We start from the raw sequence: 15627 nt of genomic DNA, 5'->3' as shown, positions 1-15627 counted from the left end.
TGTTCTCTACTGCGACAGCGAAGGACTCATGGGTCTCCTAGCCGTTGCCATTTAATACAGCGTCTAAACTTTAGTGCTCGGCCAAGAGGCAAATGTTACTAGTGTGATCTATTGGAAATTAGCTTCTGAGTAAGGCAGAGACAGGATCCCAATGGTAATAAAATTACTTGTTCCTCTAAATCTATCAAACATTGAAAACAACCAACAGATTGTTTTGCCCAATTAAACTTCTCATGTTATCAGCAAGCAGGTCCAACCACTGTCTGTTTCTAGAGGAGAAAATGAGCCAACAAATATAATCAATGCAGTGCAGTTACTGTTCTGGAAACTCTAAAAACAAACAAACTTTCCCCAAAGAAAAGAGCAAAACAATCACTTTTATAGTGACGAAGCCCACAATGGCACATTACCTGTTTATACTCGGCAATGATAGCTGTAGTCTTCTTTATTTCATATTCTGCCTTCTCTAGCTGTTTCCTGAAGATTTCTTTCAGCTAAAAGAGTAAGAATGAGAAACATCAAGACTCAGTCAAAATCTTAATAAATGTCCACGAACATTCATATTCAAGTCTGCCTGATTCATAGTCAACAACAATGTAAACAACTGTAAGTACACACATTTTTCCTACTGCAGTTGCATGTTGGTCATTTGAAAAACCTAATCATCTCCAGAGATACAGAAATCTTACTTTTTTTCCTGCAATGTATAAGAATATGAGCAATCCTAGTATAAAACTGCTTATGCTTTTTACTACTTTATAAATATATTGTTAAATAAGTGTCCATTCAGAAGCTATCTTTATCCTTATGAGAGTCTAAAACAAAACATCAAGGCAGCACTGCATGTACTCTTGATGCTCTGCAGTAAATTACTGAAAAAACATTTTAGGGCTTCCTCTTTCGTCCCATATCGACACTGCTGTTACCCCTCAGGAGGTAGGAACAAGAGGCTTTTGGGACTGGAGACAGACATGGGAGATGGGGACTGAAGAAACACTGACTTTAGAAGAAGTTAAAGTGACATAATGCAGTACTTGTTACAGTAGCAGAAATACTAAATTATGAATGCTAAACCTAAAACCACAGTTATTTCTGTAGCCTGGCAGCTCTAGAATTCTAGGTATAGAAGAAGGTTAAGGCAATGAAAAAGCTCAGGTGCCACCAGCTAAAAAGGAAAGAATTCAATTCTCCCAAATTGACCAAACAAAAAACAACTCTGGTTAATCTTTAAGTACACCATCAGAAAAAATTGATGAATTCTGCTTTGCAGTATCCCAAATTATGAATGGAGTATACTCGGTACTTGCAAATTCACAAGTCATTGCAATTTATAACTGGTCTTATCATTACAAGATTTCGGAATTTCTTCATATTTGCTACATTCTAAAATTCTAAGAGCATTTGTAGGTTATACTGATTCAAACTTAGTTGTTTATATTGGTCTCTGTTCTCTATGTTACATAATTCAAGGACTTCAGCCATACCCTTCGTCCCTTTTGCAATAAGGCCGCACTGACTCAGGGTCAACTGAGATAGCTGAGATGCTTTGAGCAAGTTTATTTAATTTCTCTAAGCTGTAGTTTACTCATCTGACAAATGAGAATAATCCCCATCTCACAAGGGAACCACAACAATTAAAACAGGATATACACACATATATAAACACACACACACACACACACACACACAGAGGAGAGGGGCATGGATTAAATTCATTTGCTAACAGCTTCATTCTTTACCTGAAGTACTGAAATGGGCCACCAAAAAACAGGAAGTAAAGAAAACAGCAAAACCCATCCAAAGGGCTAGATCAAACTGGATAATCGGCCCGCGAATATTTTTGAGTATGTTAAAGAAAAAAAAAAAATCTTGGTCCACAGTAATTGCCAAGACTCATTTCATCATTTAAAAAAAAAAATCATGGAGTACTTTTTATAAATCCTGGAAGGTGCTAAATGACACATCCCTTCATTAGTAATTTTACTGGAACTTTTTCTGGTTGCTTGGATGTAGGTCTTTGAAATGCTTTGTGTGCCGTTTTATATTGAGTATTATTGATGTCTCCGAACTGAACTCATTAAAATAAGTGAGCTAATCACGCCTGGCTGGGACGGACAGAGATGGAGACCCTTGGTGAAGCAGCCTGCTCTTCCTCAGGGAAGCCGGAAGCTTTGACTCCTAGGGTGGAGAGGTCCCTCCTGTCACCTCTGGGTCCTTGGCAGTGGCAGTGGTGTGTCTCCCAGCTGCTCAGCCTCACAACTCACAGGAAGACTGTGGGGAGCTAACTTCAGGGCTGGCTCCCAAAGGGTTTCTTTCTGTTCTCTCAGGGAAGAAGATTTGAGAGCTCTGCCAGGAACAGAAACGTGGGTGCTCTTTCTTCTAAGGCATGAATCGGGAAAGTGAAGCGTGACTGACGGAGGTGACTCCCAGCAGAGATCCCTGGAGGCTTCCAGCTTAGCAATCCTCATAAACTGCTTCAGAGAAGTCAAACGTCTTGGAGATACAACACGAAATCTGCGGATGCCTCAAAGCTCTTGGATCATAATTCCAAGTTCCTAAACTTGGAGAAAGCGTACCACTCTCGCTAGACGTCTCAGTCAAGGCAAATTCCTAAAAGCTGTTCAAGGGGGGAAATGCTGCCTCAGTTCTACTCACATGTACTGCTTCAGCATCGCCCTTGATGTGAACAAATTTCATGTTACTTCTTGTTTATAGTATTAATCAACTCCGCGTACCAATACACCTGCGTAAGGACAAGCCCGCCTACGCCCGTTACCTGAGCTGTCTCCTCCTCTTGTTTCCTCTTCTCTTCTTCAGTCTCTACCAGCCTCTGTTTGGTCAAGAGGAGCTCCTTATTCAGCACGTCTGCCTTGTCTTCTGCCTGCAAATCAGAGTCCATCACAGTCATAAAGAAGGTGAAGAAAGCACGTGTATACCTTCTCCGACCTCCAGTTATTATTGTTCCAACATTACCGGAAGCCTTTCTATTCCCTCTGGCTCACCCAGGGGGTGGCTGCTTTCACTGAATGCCAGCCAGGTCCCACGCACTTAGCACACATTATCTCTAATCCTCACAACAAAATTTATTTTCCAGATAATGACAGTGAGGTTTGGAGAGATCAAATAAATCTGACTGGGACACACATCTAAGATCAGAGCCACGATCTGAATTCAGATTTGAATGGCACTGAAGCCCATGCTCTTTCTAAACGTCTCTTCCACATTTTCAGCTGTCACTACAGCACTCACTCGGAGACTGCGTGGTAAGACTGGATGAAGGGGTGGAGCCTCACTTGGAAGCTTCCACCTGGTGGTGCGTGGGGCGGATCCAGAGAGGATGAGCAGACAGGCTGATCCGTGGGCCACAGTTAGGTGAGAACATTCCAAGACCAGCCGAGGTTAACCTGGCCCACCAGGCTACTCACAACAGCAACGAGTACAGTAAGGAGAAATTAAGACCAAAACCCCGTGATAGAGACAGCCCTGAGGAAAACTGAAGTAAGGACCAGGAATCCAGGCAGAAAAGACCATATTTCTCGAATAGCCAAGAAAAGCTTGGAGAGAGTACGCTGCTCATAATTTGGATACAGAACCAAAATTCACCGTGAAAGCACTGTGTGTTTGTATATTTAACTTAGTTAATGCGTGTCTGCTTTACACGTCAGGACACTTACCTCGCCCTTTAGGTTTTGCCTTCAGGTTCACTCCTGCAGTGCAGCATGGTCTGAGCCCTGTCCCACTCACCCCTTCCGCACTGGTTCCCCACCCCACCTAAGCTCGCATCTCCCTTGACAGCACACAGCACGACCTACAGTGACAAACTGCGCGTGTGATATGTGTGCCTCGTCCAGCTGTCTGCAGCTGTGGGAGGCGGGAAACCTCTCTCTTTTGCTCGTCACTACATCCCCAGCCCTGAGCCCACGACTGGGACAGAGCAGGTGCTCCATAAGTGAGTTAATGGACGTGGCCCTCTGAGGCCCTGGAGAAGCAGACTGGGTGGAGGGGGCCGCAGGATGAGTTCAGCAGACAAAACCACAGTCACAGAAGAGAGGCAGCTCTTTGAAGAAGCCATCCCGGGCTGACAGCAGCAAAACGCTGTCCAAGTCTTTGTGAAAACTGGCCAGGTGGCCTTCTGTCTGTGTTTCACCGTATCTCCCACATGTCCAGACGGCCAGGCCAGCACAGTCTGCTGGGTCCTGGCAGAGAAACTACATTCCAGCTTCTTGGCTCTGCCTTCCAGTTCCTGATGTCCCACAGCCTAGGGCTTATAGCTGTTTTCAGATAATTTGGAACTGTCGGGTAGTTAAAGTGAAAAAGTCCCTTTTAAAGACTTTGAAATTTGTTCTGATACATTAGATTTTAGGGGGGAAAATCTACACAGCAAAAACGCATCCTAAAAGTACAGGTGGGTCTCAAAAAATGCAACATGTATGTTGCAAGTTAAGTTTTAATAAATCGTAAGATATCAGATGTAGACTATGGAAACTCAAAACTGCGAATTCTAGAGCTGCAAGGCAGGTCACAAGTTACCTACAAAGCAGGAGATCCTTCCCAAGGTCTCCAACAGAGGGTCTCCCGGTGGCGAATCATGAGCTTGCATTGGCAGGTGCTCCTCTAATGCCCTGAGAATTTGGTTCAACTATCCTTTCGTTGTTCCACTATGGCATTAGCCTTTGAAAATATTTTTAAATAAAAAATCCAATTTTTCTAGTGAAAAAAAAAATGCTGTCCTGATGGCTTCGGCATTCTTAAAAATCTTACCAAATCTGTCTCCCTAGAATGGCAGTCCACTCAGATATTCTACCCCAGAATATCTGAGCGACAGCCCTGCTAATAAAGACTGCACTTTAACCACCTCTTACCGTACCCTCAGCAATCTCCATTTTGTGAAGAAAATAGCCCTTTTTATAGTATATATCATGACACACTGAAACAAATGTTTTCTAAGTTTGGTTTCTTGAAGGGAGATTCACTCAAACTCAAAAGTGAGCCTTTTGCCAACTTCTGAATAGTCAATGCTGTCCTGACATTCAGCAACAAGCTTCTAAAATTCTGCAGCATATCTAGATGTTGTAAGATTTTGGAAATATCTATAAGAAAAGGGATGGGACTTCCCTGGCGGTCCAGTGGTTAAGACTCCTCACTTCCACCACAGAGGGAGCGGGTTCGGTCCCTGGTTGGGGAACTAAAAGATCTTGCATGCCGTGCAGTGCGGCCAAAAAAAAAAAAGGGAAAAAACTCACTTCCCTGAGGAAATTTTTTTTTTTTTAATTTATTTATTTTTGGCTGTGTTGGGTCTTCGTTCCTGTGCGAGGGCTTTCTCTAGTTGCGGCAAGCGGGGGACACTCTTCATCATGGTGCACAGGCCTCTCACTATCACAGCCTCTTTTGTTGCGGAGCACAGGCTCTAGACGCGCAGGCTCAGTAGTTGTGGCTCACGGGCCTAGTTGCTCCATGGCATGTGGGATCTTCCCAGACCAGGGCTCGAACCTGTGTCCCCTGCATTAGCAGGCAGACTCTCAACCACTGCACCACCAGGGAAGCCCTGGAAATTTTTAATAAACACTTAAATATGTATGATGAGAGGGACTTTGTTTTGTTTTTTTTTTTAAGATTTATTTATTATTTATTTTTGGCTGCGTCGGGTCTTAGTTGCGGCACGTGGGATCTTCGTTGAGGCATGTGGGATTTTTTCATTGCGGCGCACGGGCTTCTCTCTAGTTGTGGCGTGTGTGTTTTCTCTTCTCTAGTTGTGGCGTGCAGGCTCCAGGGCACGTGGGCTCCGTAGTTTGTGGCACGTGGGCTCTAGTTGAGGTGCATGAGCTCAGTAGTTGTGGCGTTCAGGCTTAGTTGCCCCGCGGCATGTGGGATCTTAGTTCCCTGGCCAGGGATCGAACCCACATCCCCTGCATTATAAGGCAGATTCTCTACCACTGGACCACCAGAGAAGTCCCAGGCCTATTAGTTTTACGTACACATTTTCTGCTGCACGTTCTTCACTATGCCAAGGTCAGGTGACCTCCCTCTATTTCTGTTGTTATCAGATCTGACATCTGCAGAAATTGCTGTGGGTCCCACAGGAAGCTGTATCCAGAGTTTCCCCTTCATGCTAAACAGTAAAGTAGGACTGACTCTGCTCATCAAAATAGAACCAGATCTGAAGTCTCCTTTTAAAAGGTTCTCCTTTTAAAAATGGTCTTCTGGGTCTCTATATAGCCAACCTCTATACCTCACTTAAGTAGAAACCATCTTTAATGTTAAAGGAATCTCCAGGAACAGAATACTAAACAGATAGAAACTCTAATTCTATCTTTGAGCCCAAATGATAAAACCTTCACCATAATTTGGTAAGACTGAGTGGACCATTGTCATTACTGTCTTCTAATCGCCTACCAACATCTTTTAATGCCTTGTTGATATGAAAACTTCTAATTGCTCTCTAACTTCTATGACATGTATATATGAGAGAAACAAACACTGCAATGTGTGATTAAATCACGAACCAACTGATAACCTGCTCAGAAGGCTCAGCTCTCACGTTAGGGATGAGGCTCTTTCAGAAATAATTTCTCAAAGAACTAGCCAAGGCAGTTGTTCAATTTAAAACAGAACAAAAGAAAGTGCCACTTGTGATATGCAGCTTCTGGTTTGACACGAACTCCCTCTGGTCAGAAGGGACCTGGGCCCAGGCTGCAGTGGGAAAGCACTGGTTGTGTCCCTTGTTTTTGTTCCTTGGGAACAGAAAGAACAGGAAGGGCCTGAAAGCAGATAGCAACAGAAACTGAAATGGAGATGTTGTATCTTTTTTCATTTCTAATCACTGAGAAGTCCTTATTTAAGGAGTCTCAGGGAGGGCAAGTTGTCAAAAGAGAAGGCTCTGTCAGAGAGAAAAATGAAGAGCTGCTGGGGGCCAGGAAGCCTGAAGCCAGCGCTAAAATGACATGGGTATGAAATAACTTACCTAATTACCTAATTAGGTTTGTTTGCTTTACATATTGTCTCAAATACAATCTGCTTTCATATTTGTTTAATATATGCCAATGTTTTGCTATTTTAATTAAAAGATTTGATTTTGAAAAACTGGGAATGGAAAAGTACTGGGCAAACTGGGTGAAGGCAGGCAAAGCCTCATGCTAATATCCTCCCTCTCCTCAAAGACTGGACGGGCAGGACACCTAAACTGCAGGGACAGCGTTTTGATGTGCAAATAAACCCTGCTCAGGCAGAAACTACAAAATTAGATGTTAGGAGGAGATGGCAATTTTTGAGTTAGCAATTCAATGAAATGGCAATTTTTATTCTTTCGTCTAGAAAATAAGCTTCAAAAGGCAGAGGGGCCAGGTCTTAACTACTTTTTTAAAAAGAGAAAGAGAGGTATGAAGGGAGGAAATAAAAAGAAGGAATAAATGAAGGGATGTTTTCTTCAGGGATTGATCTAGTAGCTCCATGAGGTACCTATAGGTACTCAATAATTTCAGGAGGACCCTAGCAATTGTTCCAGACTAATCTACAAAATGGGTTTTTTGGGTGGTGAAACAATTTTTTTAAATAAAATATTTTTTCTGATCATTAAAGAGTTATAAGGCACATTATTACTTAACCAAGGGTGGTTAAGTAATTTAAGGTCTTCTTATAAAAGATATATAATTGAAAAAAAGTATAAAGATGAATATAAAAATTAGATTTACTGTTATCACCCAGAGACATCTAGTAGTAACATTTTGATGTATTTCCTTGTAGGCTTTTTTTCCTGTCGATGTATATTCCAGCCTCCTTTCTTTTCCTACAGGATGGCCCTTTGCCAGCATATATTCCTTGCAATTTAGATGCAAACATTATATATAGATAAATTTACTTTTTAAAAAAAATATTATTATATCATTACCTTCCCATTGTTTTTAAAAACGATTCCAAAAAGATATTTTACAGATATACCTTCATTCTCTCCTTCTATTGGACATATACATTATTTCAATTTTTTATTCTTATAAGTAATGCTGCAGTAAACAACCTTGTACCTATATTTTTGAGCAAATTTCTACTTTTTTTAGGATAGCTTTCCAAGTCAGAGTATATACGTCAGTTTCCTCATTTATAAAATGGAAGATAAAATACTTGCTTAATGGAGTCATTAGGAAAATTAAACGAGATAATGCTTATACATTGCTGAATAAAGTGCTCGGTGCATAGTAGGAACTCAGTAAGTATTTAATTTCATTATTGTTCAACCTTTTAAATATACCAAATATACATTTTAATGTACCAAATACATTTCCCACATAACTTTCAATTTACAACTCTAACTTATTTCACTGCATCCCTACTGAGTCTAACTGCTTAAAATTTTGTTCCTTCTAGTTTTATTCAGATATAATTGACATACAGTACTGTGTACATTTAAGGTGCACAACAAAATGATCTGAATTATATACATCATGGAATGATTACAATAGATTTACTGCAAAACATTTTCATTTAGCTAGCCATCTTAAGAAAACTATTAATGGATAAAATATTCAAAATGGCAGAATCAAGTGTCAGTCAAGGCCATTTGGAAAGCTGATATGGAACCAAAAATTTCATTAGAGTACGGAGTCACACTGTGGTCTTATTGCTACAAAAGTGCAACAGCCAAGGTCAGGCTGGGTGTGGCCCTGTTGAATGGGGACCCCTCTACCTTCCTTGGTTCTGACTCTCTTAGTCACACATTTTTCATACCATCTCTAACAACCTGCAGAGAGGCTGGCTGAATGGGGTTTGCAGTTAAAAGGGCCAACCCCCTGCCTTCCACCATGGGGCTGCTGCTTCTACCTTCTACATCCTGTGTCCCCAGCAGCACAGTTTTTGTTTCATTTTCAAACTCCACTTAGTGTTGACGCCTTCAGCTTCCTCCTCTCCCCCTTCAGCACAATTTTCCTTAACAGTGGTTTTATCTCCCATCTTACTGTGGCTAAAACTTCTGAGCTGCAAAATTAGCTGTTTATCTGGGAAAAGGAGTTGTGGCAGGGACCATTTTTAAACAGTAAAAAAATTCCTGCGATTTTAAACATCCAATCATATCTATATTATTAATGGATTTGTATTTTAAATATTGTCAATGCATAGTCAGAGCACAGGTAATATGCCTCTTTTTTACAGATTCAACCAGCTAAGTCTCAACTTTTCTGACCCTGCACCATTGGGAATATTGTCTTTTTAAAAGTCAGAAAATAGAGTGATGACTTTAAATCTGTGCAAGATTCCTTCTATATTTCCAATTATTTCCAAAAACACTACCAATGGAAAAACAGGAAGTCCTAAAGCTGTGAGTACTGTTGGAAAGGACACGGAAGTTAAAGAATTTAAGGGCTTCCTAGCAAAAGCTAATGTTTATTGAACACATACTCTTGTAGTGCTTTACCTCATTTAATTCTCACATCATCCCTATGAGGTCAACACTTTTTTAAACCTATGGGCAGGTTAAGAATGGCCCTGGGTCATGTGATTAGTGAGTGGTGACGCCAGGATTCACACCCAGGCAGTCTTGGCTCTCGATCACTAGGATGCCTGTCAATCCAACAATACATATCTCAATGTACATACTTCATATAAAATCCTCACATTTACTGTAGATGAGAAATCTTTTTGGAACAAAAAAGTACAGTGCCTACAGATATTAGAGTGGCACTGTATACTCTTGGTGACTGATATTCTCAGGTAATGATGCCGGCAGTCCTTGGTTTAGGAAATGTAGAGATTAAGAGAAGAGACACCAGAGAAGCTTAGAGCTATTTTTTTTTTTTTTTTAAGTATGTTGCACATGCTGTTTGGAAATGACCGAAACCCATCTCAAAGCTCAAAGGCTTGCGTTTTCCACCGTCTCCGGTGAGCACAGCAGTCCCCCCTCCCACTTACCACCCACCCATTCACCCATCAGGCAGCTCACTCAGGGTCAAGTACAGAGCAAGCCCTGGTGGGACTGCCCTGAGAGCAACTTGGTCCTTGCCCCGGAAGAGGCTGTCATAGTCTTATTTCCGCCTAGTGAAGGACAGGTTTACCTGATCCAAGTCATTCCGCAGAGCAATTTTGCTGGTTACTAGTTCATGGGCAAGGTCATCATTCTCTTGTTCCAACCTCATGCTGGCCTCTTGTAATCTCCGGTTCTCCCTCTGCAGAAAAAGAGCAACAGCCAGAGGTGGGCATTAGGGCATTAGTGCCTGGACATACTACCAGAAACAAATGGAACTGGTGAGGAAAAACAAGCAGCAACAACAACAACAAAGTGAACTTTTCAAGGTGTAAAAAGGAGAAGGCGCGAGTGGCACAGGAAGGCAGGATTGCTGTCTGGGAAACAACAGTGGGTTAAGCGAGCGGAGCAGATGCGGAACTCTACCCAGTGAAACTTACAATTGTCCCTTAAGCCCTCCACACAGGACTTCATCATAAAAACTGTGCCATGAAAAGCAAAATTTCCAAACACACCCCCAAGCTTGTGAGGTTTTCATATAGACCTAGAATACAGACACAGGCAAGTCTTTGTTTGAAACATGCACGATAATCCCACCCTTGACCTCAAAGGAAACTGCAAGACACAGTAAGGATGAAATTGGGGAAACCACTAGACATTTCTCTGAATGGTTTTTCCCATATCAGAGTTTATATTAATGGAGTATATTTAAGATACACGGTTTGGATTTGTTTTGCTATCGACTGACATTTTCATTCTTTGGATATGAATGTATTTACTTTTCTGAACGCCAATTTTTGTGTTAGTAAGAGCAACCGTCCTTATGATAATGTCTCTGAATGTTTGTTTTGCTTTTTTAAAAAGCTTCAGATTAAAAGGTTCTGGGTAAAATAAATTACTGAGTTTTTTCCCCTTGAACTCCTAGAAAAAAATTTGAAACAGTTATATGATGAAAGAAGCAAGTCACTAATTCTTATGAAGCAAGATCTCCCCTTCACCAGTCATTATGAACTGTGCACATTCACTCTGTTTTCTGAATAGCAATTTAGCGTCCTCCGTTCCAAAGTATCAAAAGTGCTGTCTCTGCTATTGTTAGCAGTTACCGAAGATTCAAAAGAGAGCTGACAGGAAAAACATCAATGTGATGAGCTCTTCCTGTTTTTCAGATTTACACTCCTAACGGTGTTTTCTGCAAGAATGGCAAAAACTCAGACAAAGCAGTGGTGTACAACCAGAAGACAAATCTATGCCCTGGAAGACAGTGTATCAGAGCATACTGGAGGCAAGGCAGGGAGCGGGGGGAGGAAGTGAATTTTATCTTCTGTAGAACCACCTGGAGTTTGTTGTATGGAAAGAAGAGCCCTGATTTCTTTTTCTTTTCTTTTTGTTTTTTTAAAAGGGCTAAGAAACAGATGGTAAGGGCAAAGCCTGAGATTTTCAAGGAAGGAGAGGATCCAAAAACAGGGCCAGCAAAGAAGCCGAAGGACAAACGTGCACTTTGACTATAGCCAGCCAACAGGGTCCATTGCTGCCTTTTCCTTTGTTAAAGGTAGACGGGGATAGTTGGGAAGAGTCAAAACATTTTTGAAAAAGAGATCTACTAAAAAAGAAAAAAACGATCTTAAATACTTCTAAATAAATTAATGATAGAATTCCATACAGTGTTAAAATATAAGTGAAAAATATCTCTCTAATGACAGGAGAAATGCTTATGCTACTTTCTAGGAAAAAAAAAGACAAATAACTGGAAAATCTCATTTTCATAACAACATAAATAACATTAACTCTGGGTAGTGGATTATTTTAACTGTTGTCTTTGTGCTTTTAAAATGTTTCCAAGTTGTCTACAATGAATATATAATACACGTGTTTAAAAAGTTGTTTAGAAAATAAAAAGCAATTCAGAATTTCAATTCCGCTGGAAAGGATAAAATGCCAAAATGAGAATTTTTTAAAAGTCTTCTCCTATTAGAAGCTCATATTCTGTGTGAAACCCTAATGGATCTTCCTCTGTGACCAAGATACAATGTAACCCCTCAAAAGAAGATGCCTTGCCAGGAACCCTTTCCCGAGATATTCCTGAAAAGACAGTGTACATATTTGTAGGGGCAAATTGTACTCATCAAATTCTGTCTGTCTCCTCAATCTACAGAAGTTCTACCCTCCCACAGAAGCATAATAAAAGTGGGAACTAAAATATAAAAAAAGCCAGGGTGTCTACAGCTGAATCTTTCAATCTTTGCTGAAGTCATCCAAATTCTAGCAGGGGCTAGAGATTAGTCTTTCATCCTGATATATCAAACTATTACCCCTTTTTACAGAAACAACTTACATGCTTGTTGGAAACAGATAAAAAAATATGGTTCAAAAACTTTTCCAACAAATTTCCTCCTTGCCAGGAACAAGCAGCAATACCAAGCACAATTTCATCATACCATATTTCACAAGGCAGACTGCTTTCGGCAGGGAAGAGATTTTTCTCATTTCTTGATAAATCCCCTCAAAAGAGACCGTGATAAGACTACTCGAATACCTATTCCTAAGTGTCCTATTTCTACTGAAGTTGTACTTAGGTCTCCAAGATACAAACAGCTCCCTCAACTACTTATTTACACTGCATTAATTTGGCACAAGCGAAAAATGTTGCAGCTACCAGTTTTTCAGGTTACAGTGACATATGCTTAGAATCAAGTCAAAATAACCTCCAGGTAAAGTCATACAACGCTATGGAAAAGCACTTTGTTCAAAGTACTTAAAAACCGCACCAGGAGCTACTTCACTACTGATTAGAGATACATGTCTGATGGGTTATGTTATATTATATATGAAAGAGGTGTGAGCTCGGCTGAAACCTTACTGGTCACTTCCCATTACCATGACTGTCGCAACTCAAACCTTTCCTCACAGACACATAGCTACGGGGGTGGGGCGGATAGGGGAAGATTGGGGAGAAATTAGGGGTGTGTCTGAGGGTCCCTAAAAAGCATAATAGCCTAGGGGGCAAGCCTAGTGGCTTTTGCTCTAGCAAGAAGCTTCAGTTCAGTGTGTGCAAAGCAAGCAGCACAGTGGGAAGTGTGCAACTCCTGCTCTGCACTCAGACACGTGGGAAAGCAAGCTCTGGGGCCAAAAATGCAGTATCGTCCTCCAAAGTATGAACCTGGGGGCGGGGCAAGGTGGAGATTTTCTATGAAGAAGAACTTGCCCACGCTTACCAAGGGTTAAAGAGAGACAACATGACTTGGCTGTCTTTTCCAGCCTTTCCCAGGGAGCCAAAACTGTTTTTAGAACTGACTGAAGAAAAAGTCTGCCTTTATACTAGAATAAAGAAGACAGTTTAGCTTTGGGAAAGGTCGGAATCTTGCTTGGTTCATTCTGAAATGTTGGCAAGGGCGGCCCACCCGAGAAAGACGTGAAGTGGCCCCATAACGTCAGCCAGTGCAGAGATACTCACATGCCGTAAGTCTGCACAAGCGGATGTGCTGAACGCCCAGAGCCCATAAACAACACAGGCAAAATCGCTTCCCTTGCCTTTCGGAAAAGGCTACAGGAGACAATGCTTACATAACCCTTAAAATTCACAGCACACTGCTCCATGTCACACAATTAACAACATTCGAACAAACAGCAGACAACAACTTTCCTCATTAGTTCCCTCCCCTCTTGCATAGGAGATGTGCAGCCGGGAAAGTTGGGTTAGTAACTTTGGGGAGGAGGATACTGCATTTTTCAGAGAGACAGACGCTGATATTACAGACATACATAGACAAAAAACTTACCTCCTGAAAAGCCATAGACCAACTACCGTTTTCAATCATAGGTACAAAGACAATTGAAAAAAAAAAAAGAATATCCAATGAAATTGCACACCTACTAATACAATTAGGAAATGGCAATAACAAAAACAGACGCTTGTTAATGCTATTTTGCTCTTTTGTTTTTCCTTAGAGTGTCATTTACTCTAAGTTCTCTCCAGGACAGCTAACATTTGATGCAAGAAAGTATACTTGAGGCAGCCAATGGGCAAAGTCTCAACTCAGGAAGACTGATACACTAAACTCCTCCCTCTCCACGCTGTTATTTGCAGTTTGCATGACTGATGAAAACGCTGTCTGTGGAACTATTTGCAACTACGGTGTGAGTTGTTTACACTGTTATTAGAGCTGGGTGGAAGGAACTTCCTTATATGACAAAGTCAGAAACATTGCAAAATATTTCATCTTCAGGCAACAGAATGAAATTGCTGGGCAGGGGAATGCAAAAGAAAAATGGATCCCAGCTCTTCTCTGTGTCTGGGGGTTGGAGTTTGGGTGGAGCAGTATAAGGAATGGTGAATGTGATTTTTTCCAAGATGAGAAACCAGAGAAATGTGAACTGGCAATCAGAAGAAAATAAACTCAGCCTTAAAGGAAAAAATGATGGGGAAGGAGGCAGCTTTGTAACTCTAGCTCAGTATTTTGGGTGTGCTGTCTGCTGCTATAATGAATTCTTGGCACAGACTTTTAAAGACATTTAAGGGTCAGGAGAAAATGTTTTCCTAAAAGACCCAGTGCAATTTATTAGCAACAACACACTCAACTCTCACATCTTTTCTTCTGGATGTCTCTTTCAAAAGAGTTGACAGTCATCATATTCAAATTTCATCAAACAGTTTTTTGACATTCAAAGACAAATGCCTATAGATGAAATGTTTAAATGTCTACATTATCTGTAGATGAAATTTCAGAAAGAAAATCTGGATGTCTGAAATCATTTTATGCTCCTACTTTACCCAGCATATCCAGTTTTATCTTTCTGGTGGAAATTTGAACAATTTTAAATGCCAAACTAAAGAGAAAATCTTGTCAGTACTAACTAACTGGCAGTTGGCAAACGAGACTGCATTTCTCATAGCACTTAAAAACAATCTTAGATTACACTTTCGCACAGGGGTCAGCAAACTTTTAATGTAAATGCCCAGACAGTAAATATTTCAGGCTTTGCAGGCCATATGGTCTTTGTTGCAGCTACTCAACTCCGTCATTGTTGTGCAAAAGCAGTTATAGATAATAAGCATGTGGCTGTGTTCCAATAAAACTTTATTTACAAAAACAGGCAGTGGGCCAGATTTGGCCCACAGGCCGTATGGTTTGCAAATCCCTGTACTACTCTAGCATACAAATCAAATTTTTAAAAAGCAAATGGGTTACAGGTGACGTAGAAACATAGGAGTGTGATGTAATTTTCTCCGTCAGACTCCTTGAACAGGAAACAAGACGTACTAAAAATTGAAGAAAATTTTTGGAGAATTAATTCTGAAGATCATTGATAAATATACCAAGAGATTCTTAATATGTACAACATTTACGCCTCTCCTGAGTGTCAAGTATAACTCAATCAGCAGACAAGCATCATCAGAAACCACCTGCTCCTTCTTAGCTAAGTGGCTCGAGAAGCATCAGGAGAACTTGGGCTTGCCTTCTCCACCATCCTGTAACAGTGAGTTCATCGAGTTACCCAAGTGCAAAAAGGAAGAGTGGCAGCCTTCTGAAGTTTATCATTAAGTTGTCACAGGCAGATAGAAATCATCCTCTTGACTATCACTGTTCATTAAAAGCACATGATTTCATAACATAAATATTTCCAAAAGCCAGCAATATCTCTGTGATGTGAAAAATAATAAGTTTATTTTCATTGGAAGAAAA

The 15627-nt window shown here is 40.8% G+C and overlaps 1 protein-coding gene across 12 annotated transcripts in view; it reads right to left on the bottom strand.

The window, feature by feature from the left end:
* The window catches only part of RABGAP1L (RAB GTPase activating protein 1 like), a 693841-nt gene that overhangs the window by 11693 nt on the left and 666521 nt on the right, over positions 1 to 15627 (bottom strand). For 11 of the 12 annotated variants that reach the window (XM_036844645.1, XM_036844610.1, XM_036844603.1 and 8 more), the window contains 3 exons: positions 10038 to 10148; positions 2777 to 2881; positions 411 to 494 (listed from right to left, as the gene is read on the bottom strand). In XM_036844645.1, the coding sequence (XP_036700540.1) occupies positions 411 to 494; positions 2777 to 2881; positions 10038 to 10148 (300 nt within the window). Of the gene's footprint in view, positions 1 to 410; positions 495 to 2776; positions 2882 to 10037; positions 10149 to 13722; positions 14254 to 15627 lie in introns of those variants that run through there. The other variant, XM_036844722.1, reaches the window with a different exon arrangement.

This window comes from Balaenoptera musculus, chromosome 1 (genome assembly GCF_009873245.2).
Source record: "Balaenoptera musculus isolate JJ_BM4_2016_0621 chromosome 1, mBalMus1.pri.v3, whole genome shotgun sequence".
NCBI classification, from domain to species: Eukaryota; Metazoa; Chordata; class Mammalia; order Artiodactyla; family Balaenopteridae; genus Balaenoptera; species Balaenoptera musculus.
This window is presented reverse-complemented; position numbering and strand designations above follow the sequence as displayed.